The sequence below is a fragment of the Felis catus genome, chromosome A2 (genome assembly GCF_018350175.1).
Source record: "Felis catus isolate Fca126 chromosome A2, F.catus_Fca126_mat1.0, whole genome shotgun sequence".
NCBI lineage: Eukaryota > Metazoa > Chordata > Mammalia > Carnivora > Felidae > Felis > Felis catus.
Genome location: NC_058369.1, coordinates 58553162 through 58563729, shown reverse-complemented (window position 1 = coordinate 58563729; position 10568 = coordinate 58553162). Strand labels below are relative to the sequence as shown.

The following is a 10568-nucleotide window of genomic DNA, read 5'->3' as shown; positions in this document are numbered from 1 at the left end:
TGAGCTGTCAGCACAGAGCCCCACATGGGGCTCGAACCCATGAACCATGAGATCATGACCTGAGCCAAAGTCAGATGCTTAACTGACTGAGCCACCCAGGTGCCCCAAAATAGGTCTCCTTTAATTTGTACTTTCATAGAGACACTGGTCAAGATCTTTTACTACCACATCTTCACCTACTTTTCTGGAACCCATAGTGTCCTTAGACTCCAATGGCCTGTGGAGTTTACATTGACCGCAGGCTAAACAAAATGATGTAGTTCTGTTAATTAAATAAGAATAACTTTACCTAAAGGTTCTAATTTTATGGTACTGCTTTTCATTATGTTCTTAGACCATCACTTTCTCCTTGTGTTTCACTTCCTCATTTGTAATATAAGGGCTTACTACTTTGTACAAATTAACCAAAGATTAATTAAGGTATTTAGCTCCTAAGTCCTCTTTCTAACCTTGTCTCCTGCCCCCAGGCTAATCTTGAAATTCATCATTCCCCTAAATATGATAATGCCATGTATTACCACACCATGCTACATTTTGCCCATGTTCTTTGCTTGGGACCCATTCCCACCCTATCCCCCTTCACCCCAACTCTTATTTCCCCTAAGTAGGTAGTCCTGGAAGAGTCCTTTGAGATCATCTACAATACCTAGTGCCCCACCCCTGGATAGCGTGATGAGAATATAATTTGAAAAAGCAGGTTCAATATAAGAATTTATTTTATTGAAAGCAATGTTTTCCAAATATGCTATATATAAAGTAAAACTCCACATAATTATCACTGCTGCAGCTGTTTAAACTGCAGTAATTCTGAAAGGGTCAGGACTTTGCTCTGTTCCTTAAAGAGGCGGAGCTCCATTCTAGCTCAGGAATTGCCAATGCACCTTTCTTTTCTTCCTGGAAGACTTCCTTCCTAACCCAAGCTAATACCCCTTCATCCATCCAGGTGCTAGCTTAAATGTTTCTTCAGGAAGTCACGTGTAAATGTTCCCTTCCATACTCTCTCATAGCCCCTTATAGGTCTTAATAGACCTTACTAGACCTTAACAGACCTTAACAGACCTTCACTAGACTAAGCTCTGAGAATATGGGTTGTGGCTGTCTTGTTCACTACCATGGTGCTTGGCACATGAAAGAACTTTAGTTACCAAAAAGGACGAAATATTCAACAGGAAGTTAAAAAACGCTGCCCTAATAACGGAAAGCACATACGTAACAGATGAAGCAACCAGGGCCCAGAGGAGAGAAGAGTTTGGCTTAAGGTCTCTGAGCCATTTTGAATGCACTAGACTGCCTGGCTCTAAGTCCCATTTTTGGTTCGCTCCTGTCCCGGGGCCTTTGCCTAGTTTTTCTCTTGCCTTGGCCATCAGGGCTTGCCCAGCTCAAGGGCCCCTGAGAAGATTTCCCTGACCCCACTCCTTCTAGAGTCCCATTCAACCTCTTGATGTTCAACCTGTTGATGCAGGATTAAAGATACTCTTCACGTCAACAGGGTCAGGGGTCGTTCCTGGCTTCTCTGAACAGTGTCATTCCATGCAGGTGACCACCCGCTGCCTCCTGGGCGCGCAGGAAAGGTTTCCATCCAATGGATGACTAGGTGGTGCGGGCGCGCCCTCCTCCGACACCGGGCCCCAGGCAGGTGGCCTCTGCTCTCGAAGGCTAGAGGTGCGAGGCCGGACTCCGGGAGGTCACGGTCGCGGCCCCGCCTCTCCAGGCACCCGCGGCGCTGATTGGCCGACCGGGCGCCGGGGGACCGCGCGGAGGGGCGGCCGCCCGCGCGCCCGCCTCGTCTCCGCGGGGGCGCGCCCGCGGCACGCGGCCGGGCGGGGCCGGGGGTGAGTGACGGCCACGCGGGCCAATGGGGCGGGCGCGCGCCGCCGCCGCCGCCCGCGCGGCCCCTGACGCCGGCCGAGGCGCCGCGCCGCTGCGGCTGCGGGCGGCGACGGCTGCACCATGGGCCGGCTGCTGCGGGCCGTCCGGCTGCCGCCGCTGCTGCCGCCGCTGCTGCTGCTGCTGGCCGGGGGTGAGTGCGCGCCGCGCGGGCGGGCGGTGGCGGGGCCGGGGCGGGCGGCGGCGGCGGCGGCGGCGGGCCGCGGTGCTGGACAGCTCCCGGGCAGCCAACAAAGGGGCCGGAGCGCGAGGCGCGGGAGCGCGGGGCTCGGCTGGGCTGCTACGCCGTCCGCGACACGCGCGCTCCCGGGGCGCGGGGTGGGGGGGCGTGGGGCCACCGCGTGTGCCTCGTGTGAGAGCGGTTCCCCGGCGCGGGGGCGTGCGTGTGGACACACACACACACACACGCACGCAGGGGAGGCACGAGGAGTGTGTGGATGGAGGGCGCGCCTGCACGCGCTCTCTGGGGGCTCTGTTGGAGGGGGGGCTTGGGAGGGTGGGAGCACAGGCGGGAGGAGGGCGGACCCTGGCCGCCAGCTGGGCGACAGCCACACAGGGAGACACGGCATTTACAGGGTCCGTGAGGCCACCACAGTGGGCGTGGGGCGCGGATGTCTTGCGGCCGCGAGGGGGAAAGTGCCAAACAGCCGTACACACAGCTGCTGCGACAATGAGGGGGGTGTGTTTACGCGCGTGTGGTGCTGCCGGACAGGAGGGGGGGTGTGTCATTGTCAAAGCTTGTCTAGACTGTGCGGGGCAACTTTATTAGGAGCTGACAAAAAAAAAAAAAAAAAAAAAAAAAACCAAAAAACCAAAAACAAAAACACGTATGACAGCAACCAGGTCTGCTTGTGACAGCGACACTGCTGGATAGCTCCTGCGCTGCTGCCGCGCAGGGGTGCGCGTGAGAGACCTTCTGAGATGTGGTTCCCGTTCAGCGGTGCGCAAGGGCATTGGGATGTGTGTGGGTGATGACAGGTGAAATGTGGGGGGCAGGTGTGAAATGCATGTGCCCGTGACAGAACCTGCTGGACGGCCTCTGAGTGGCAGACGTGGGATTCAGGTGTGTGCATGGCGGGTGGGCACAGGCATGTGGCAGCCGATGTGACAGGCCACCACCACTGAATGAGGGGTGGGGGAGAAGTGCTGTCCGCAAGGGTGGGTCAAATAGGGACAGGACCGAACACCTTCTCCATGTGGCGGACACAGCCATGAGTACGTATTAAGGGGTGACTGCTAATCGGGGTTGGTGGAGAGGCGTACTGGAATGAGTGTGTGTGCACACGTGTGTGTATGTGTGTACGGGCTCACTTATCAGATAGCCTCGGCTGACTCCACTTCTGAGGGACACACAGGCGTATTGACATGTGTGCGTGTGACATGGGAGTTTGCCTGGGGCACTGGCTACTTAGTCACCTCCCGTGCAGTTAACCCACAAGGACACAGGCACGTGCGAGGATCTGTGGGAGTGAAGGAGAGGCTGTAAAGGGTCTCTGCCCGAGGAGGGAGAACAAGCATGGCAGTGAGATGGGCCATTGCCATGGCCCACGGTGACAGGATCCCAGGGAAAATGACTAGGAGCAGAAAGGGGCCTCCCGCTCCGAGCATGCCCCCGGAAGGGTTAGTCAGCGAGGGTAGTTTTTCGCCCCCATCAGTCCAGGGATAGCTAAGGACCAAAGGGGGTGTGCACAGAAATGCGTCCATCAGATCGTGTCTCAGACGCTCACACGCACCCGTGTCTGTGTTTGCATACCTTAAACCTTCTTTGGAAGAGGTGAGATTCAACAAATAAATTACATATTGATTAGTCTGCTGCTTCTTTGTGCGACAGCCACACCAGAGCTGGCAGGCACGGTGGGTCAGGGCCCATGCCCAGCTGTGGCTGGCCATGGATCACTATGGGCAGCTCCACTCCTACTCGCCTCCCACCTGCTCCCTCCTGTGCACACTTCATGATGTATGTGATGTACGTTGTCGCCTCCCTTTTGGAGACGTGTGTGTTCAGCAGTACGTCTCGTTCTTCTACACCTTTCTATAGAAAGCCTTTGAGAACTCTTCAGCTTTGCTTCCCAGACACATCCAGACACACACAGGAATGTGCGTGTGTGGCAGGGTGATTGTGCTAGACGATTTCTGTTGTAGCTGACGCTCAAGGGTGTGGGGGCCGCGTGGCAGGTGCTGCTGGGAGGCTCCCCGTATTGGTGTCTGGCAAGGGCTTAGGCAGATCTGTACTTGAAAGCTGCTGATGAGGGAAAGGGTGGGGGTGTAGCTGATGGTAGACATCAGAAAAGGATGTTTGGATCAGAAGCAGATTGCAGGGGAGATAAAACACGGGGATTAGTAAGGCCTTGTTTTTTTCACCCCCTAAGATGTAAGCCTGCTTCATTCGCCTCTTTTTCTGAGTCTGGGTCAGATTTTCAATTCTTTGAGGCTGGTCCCCGAATCCTTTTCATGTGCCTTCTTTTTCTCTCCCTCTCTCTCTGTTGGGAGTCATGAAGTAACAGAACATTTTAGGTGCTAGAGGAAAAAAAAGAAAGTCACACAAAGAGTGTAATTCTGAACTTCCAAATCAGATGGAGTCTTCAATTAAAGCAGATTAATTATCAAGTGCAAAAGCAATTACACAGAGAATGCTTAGGTCTCAGCTACTATTTTCGGGGGCAAGTTTGAAAATAAGTAACCTCTCGCAATTACTTAAATAATCACCCGTGGCCAAGGCTTTTGAACATATCAAGGTCTATATAAAGAAAAAATAATCATCGCAGGGGAAAAATAGCTTCAAGAAAACGGAACTGTGTGCTGGAAAAGGGATGAAAACCCAGATCCCTTTTTTCACACACAGCTTTTCAGCAAGATCAACAGAATCTCTGTTCGTTCCTATTAGATGGTTGGAAAGGAAGAGGAGGAGAGAGGGGGAGAGAAGGTGGAGGGAGACGGTGGCTTCTCTGCCTGACAGGTGGAGGGGAGAGGTTTGGAGAATGGAGGAACTCACCTCATCCTCTGCGCAGAGAGCTTCACTGACTAGGCGGTATTCGGTCAGCAGAGGTGAGACATCATCGGGACTGCTGGTCAGCCTTTCCTTGAGAGGGCATATTCGTTTTCTCAAGGTCCACGCTGCTCTGCAGAGCCGGACCAAGGCCTAGGAGGGAGTGACTTTGCTCCCTTCATGCCACGGGTCAGCTCTGAGAGAGGCAACTCTCAGGTGTCAAAGAGGCAATGCAAATTTGATCCTCCAGTGGTTTTATGGAAGATAAAATTCCAAGAATTCCTGAAGAAAACCAGTGTGCGCCTTTCAATAAAGGCTGACAAAGCGTCTTTCCCCACACACCTGCTAGATGCTGGTATATATAGATAAAGATTTTCAGCCAATGGCCTTTTCAGACATTGGCTGCTCAGGGGCCCTGGGGATCCGTGAAATTTTTATGTCATTATTGCAAACGTTTCTCATCAATTGACATTTTTCCTTCATGGACTGTGTGAGGTTTTTCCGGGTAAGTTGATCACATCTGGTTCCCCCAGTCTTGGGGGGTACCACCTCTGCAGAAAGGGGCTGTCGTACCTGCTGGTATCGTATGTAAAACTTAGACTACGCTTTCCATGCAGTGGTCACGTTTGAGGGGAGAGACCGGCTAATTACAGCTCTTCTATTAACTAGCTCTCTGACCTTAGCGTCACGGGGTCCCACTCAGTGGGGTTGACCAAGTGGAATCAGACACGGGCCACGCCACGTGAGGGAAGGAGGCTGTAAGATGGCCTGTTATGGTTTGGTGAGAAAAGTGCAGGAATTGGTTCAGAGGCTATGGTACGAGGAAGGTGCCTGGCCTAGTCTGGGAATGGCCGGGGAGCGCTTCTCAGAAGCAGAGGCTGGCAGCGGGAGCAGGAGCTGGGTGGTGGGCACAGGTGGCCCCAGGCATTACCTGCTGCTGGTTAAAAGCTCTTTGAGGCTTAGGTGCCATCCCGGGTTTCCACTCATCAGTCCTGAGTTTTCCTCTGAAGTCTCATAGAATAACTGTGGTCTGTATTATTCATATTCACATCAACCTTGTATTTTAATATTTGAAGATACTGACCATTGCCTCTCGAATATTCTCTTTTCCTGGCCAAGAATGTCCCAGTAGGTAGGATAATATTACTTACATTTATGGAATACAGCCTGTTCGTTGGAGCCCGGTCTGTAGGGAGCTTACCTCATTTGAGGTCCCTGCCTCCTGGGAAGCTGTGGAATTTTTGTCCTTGCTTTACAGATGAGGAAACCGGGGCCCCTGGTGGAGAAGTAGCTTACCCAGAGTGGCTCAGTGAAGCCAGGATGCAAACCTGCTTGCTTGGCCCAAGCTCTCTCTGCAGGGCATCCTTCTGTGTTCCCTTTCAGGATCTGTTGACCCTCTCCTGCATACTTCTTAACTGTGTTAAGCCCCGTTCACTCGGAGGGCTTTCCTTATGACTAAATGTTGCATTCACGGTCCCATGCTATGCGACCGTGCATACCATGCAGTCTCCACTGCGCTCTGGATGCCAAACTTAGGGCTTGCGACTGCTTTATAAGGTGGTTGTAAGGATCCAAGTTCAGATGACGCTTGCAAAGCATTTAGCACAATAGTGTTAGCTCTCATTTTTTTTTTAATTTTTATTTATTTTTATTAAAAAAAAAATTTTTTTTTCAACGTTTATTTATTTGTTTGGGACAGAGAGAGACAGAGCATGAACGGGGGAGGGGCAGAGAGAGAGGGAGACACAGAATCAGGATCCAGGCTTTGAGCCATCAGCCCAGAGCCCGACGCGGGCCTCGAACTCACGGACCGCGAGATCGTGACCTGGCTGAAGTTGGACGCTTAACCAACTGCACCACCCAGGCGCCCCAGCTCTCATTTTTTATTAAAAACATCACAAAAAATTTCCGTGAGCTACTCAAGCCAGGGCCCAGTGCACAACAGGGGTAGCGGGACGTATCTCTTCCCTACATCACTGAACGTTAGTCTTGGAACAGAAAATGTAGAGGGCATTTCACCCACCTTGCTTAATTTTCGGATGAGGAGACAGAGAGGTTTTAAGCAACTTTCCAGAAGACATATAGCGAGGTAGTAATATTTGTGTAATTTAGTTGTGAAGCTGGCAAATAGGGCTGTCTTCCTGTTCTTAGTGAGTGGGAGTGAGAGAGAAGAAGAAAAGATGCCCTTTAATTTACTGGGTTTTGTTTGTTCATTTGTGTTATAGGTTAGGAAAGAGGGATCCTCCAAGATTCTAAACAAATACGTTATTATCGACACTGCATGAGTTTGAACTGCGATCTCATGTGGCTCTTAAAGACTGTTCAGGAGATCGTACTGCTGAAATACAAATCACGTTCCTAATGCAGTTTTGGAAACTGTTCAGCTTAGGATGGAAGCCTGGGGAACAGTGTGCACACAGAGTCCTTACAAGCAGGGACCTGTCCTTCACTGCATCTGTGCCCTGAGCACCTAGCCTAGTTGTGAGGAAGGTGGGTGCTGGGAGCAGTTTTTGAGTGAGCAAATGCCCAGTGGGTGCTGAGCCAGATGAACCTCACTCTCTCTTGCCCACCTCCCTTGGTCTCTCCTTTGCCCCTTCACAGGGAGGGCTGGGCAGTTTGGCCTTCGTGGAGTGAGAACAGCAGCCCCTGGCAGCCCCTGGGTGTCAGGAGTGTCCCCCCTACCCCTCTGCAGTCCCCCCCCCCACCACCCCTGGGTTCTTTCCAGGGTGACCTTCGCCAGTCTGACCTTTCCGGCCTCTCACAACCATCTGGCTTCCGTGTCTGTGCAGGAGCGTCCCTGGGCACATGCGCGGCTGGGTCCGATGAGCCTGGCCCCGAGGGCCTCACCTCCACCTCCTTGCTGGACCTCCTGCCACCCACGGGCCTGGAGCCGCTGGACTCGGAGGAACCCAGTGAGGCCATGGGGCTGGGAGCTGGCCTGGGGGCCCCTGGCTCGGGCTTCCCCAGCGAAGAGAGTGAAGAGTCCCGCATCCTGCAGCCGCCACAGTACTTCTGGGAAGAAGAGGAGGAGCTGAATGACTCCAGCCTGGACCTGGGACCCACTGCAGGTAGCTTTCCTCACCTAAGAGTATGTGCTGACTGCAGCTGGGACTGAGGCCGTCAGGCAGAACGCCAGAGGACCATTTCCTTGTTCAAATCACATCTCTTGTCTCTCCCGCCAGCTTTTACCATGCTGCTGCCCTCCTGTACAGAGGCCCAGTCTCTGGGGCTCTGAATGCTTTACTGATCCAAGAGGCTCTTTTCTTTTTAACCTTTGCTGCTCTTTAGGGAGCCCATGTTCCGTGTTCACATAACTCTAGAACGCTTACAGCCCGTGAGCGAAACCTCCTCCCCATTTAGACATGAGAGAACTGCGGCTCAGAGGAGCTAAAAGCATGCCTAAGGTCGTGCACCTGTTCGTATGCTCAGTCATGGTCCAAGCCTAGGTCTTTCCAAGGTCTAGGGTTTTGTTTGTTGCCCTGCTGTGCTGTATCATCTCTGTCGAAGGTTCCCGCGCCCTTCCTGCGGTCTCTCGGACCCTTGATCAAGGCACTGTAACTGCCTTTCTCTCAGTCATGCACCAGAGCTGTTTCTGGGGTTTATAGAGCATGGCTGATGACCGCGTGTGGGCCAAAGCGAGCCTGAGGCCTGGCAGCGAGCAGGAATGTCTGCAGTTAGGGACTGGATACAGATGTGTGTCTTCATGCTTGTGGCTTTGGCAGCTGTGCCCATTCCTTTTTTCTTTCTTTTTTTGTTTCTTAAGTTTATTCATTTTGAGAGAGAGAGAATGAGTGGTGGAGGAGCAGAGAGGAAAGGGGGCAACCCAAGCAGGCTCTATGCTGTCAGCGTGGAGCCCGGCATGGGGCTCGAGCCCATAAACCAGGAGATCATGACCTGAGCTGAAATCAGGAGTCAGACGTTTAACTGGCTGGGCCACCCAGGCACCCAGCAGAAGCCAGTTTTTAAATGTTGCCCTGGCAGTGTGTGTGTGTGCATGCACATGGCCGGGGGGGGGGGGGGGGTGTTGCAGAATTTAGTCCTAATCTTTCTTTTCAGAGTATATAGTATTTTGGATTTATGTTCTCTAATTATAAAAAGAATACACAGAGATGGTAGAAAACATGACAACTGCAAAGAAGAAAATAATAATTCATCCATGACCTCACAACTCAAAGAGAATGACTATTAATACTTTGGGATACAACCTTGTAGCCACTTTTATGTGCCACATTGGAATCCCGTTTTCACTTAAAATATTTCACAAGTGTATTTCCACATCATTAAGTATTCCTTTTTAACCTGGTTTTTAATGACTACACAGTATTTCATCATGTGGATCATTTTATATATAAAACCAGCTCTCTCTCGTTGAATATTTAGGTTGTTAACAGTTTGAATGTTGCTAACACTATTATTATATGTTTTTGCAGTTTTTTGATTATTTCCTCATAATACATTTCTAGAATAAAATTGCTAGGTGTAAAGATGTATTTCCTGGGTGGGATGTATCAGCATCCCACGGAGAAATAGAAGACACAGTCAAACTGAGATAATCCAGGGAGGGTTTACTTATAGAACAAGGGACTTAGAAAGGTGTGGGCAAGGGATAGGCCAGCAACAAGAACCCAGGGCTAGTGGCAGTGGGGCACTCAGCGCCCGTACACCCTAAGGGACAGAGGGAGGGATGGATGAAAGGAGCCAGGAGGGATAGATAGAGTGTGGTGGAGAGCAAGTAATCCTGACAAGAGCAGTGACCCAGCAGGGGTGAAACCGGGAAAGTAAATAACCCACCCCTTCTCCTCCCATCTTCTGCCAGGGGCCCTGTCATTCCTTCTTCCCCTGCCTCTGTTGAGGAGTCTGGTCAGGAAGCAAGGACATGGCCTGTTGATGTAATTCATGGGGTAGAGAAGGATAGAGAGGGGATCTGGAGGGGGTGGAGCGTGTCTGACACAAAGGATGGGAATCTTTCCACAGGCTTTTGTTCAGTATTTCCCAATCAGCCTCCAGAAAGGTCTTTCCAGTTTGCATATCCACCAAAGGTGGAATGAGTGCCAGTGTTTTGGACCCTTCCCACAACTGTATTTTGTCATTGAGAAATGTTGGTCAATTTGTTTTTTTATTTTTTTTTAATGTTTTTATTCATTTTTTGAGAGACAGAGACTGTGAGTGGGGGAGGGGCAGAGAAAGAGAGAGAGATGCAGAATCCGAAGCAGGGTCCAGGCTCCAGGCTGTCAGCACAGAGCCCGATGTGGGGCTCGAACTCGCGATCCGCTTAACTGACTGAGCCACCCAGGCGCCCCAAAATCTTGGTCAATTTGATAGGCAAATTATAATGGCCTTCAATTGCTAGTAAATTTTAACTTCATGTATGTGTATATATTCTGACCATTTACAGTCTTTTCTGATTTGAGGCATGGTATAATTAAGAGCAGATTCTGGCATCAGGCAGATTCCCAAAGTCCCTGCAGCGACACTTAATAGCTATGTGATTTTTGGCAAGTAGCAACCTAAGCCTCAATTTTCTCATCTAGGAAATAGTATCATAGGGTTGTGAGGTTTAAATGCAGTAAACATCTAACGCGCTTAACACAGCGCTTGGTACGTCACAAGTACTCCGTAAATATTAGCTGTTACTACCTTTAGATTTTTTTCTATTGAAGCTTTAGTTCTTTCTTGCCACTGTACAGATCTGCAT

General features: G+C 51.1%; 1 protein-coding gene across 2 annotated transcripts in view; it reads left to right on the top strand.

Annotated features, from left to right (window-relative positions):
- Positions 1 to 1889: 1889 nt before the first annotated feature.
- The window catches only part of PODXL2 (podocalyxin like 2), a 39934-nt gene continuing 31255 nt past the window's right edge, over positions 1890 to 10568 (top strand). For both annotated transcript variants that reach the window (XM_023250087.2, XM_045052043.1), the window contains exons 1-2: positions 1890 to 2020; positions 7663 to 7941. In XM_023250087.2, coding sequence (XP_023105855.2) covers positions 1951 to 2020; positions 7663 to 7941 — 349 coding nt within the window. In that variant the 5' untranslated portion in view covers positions 1890 to 1950. The remainder of the gene's footprint in view (positions 2021 to 7662; positions 7942 to 10568) is intronic.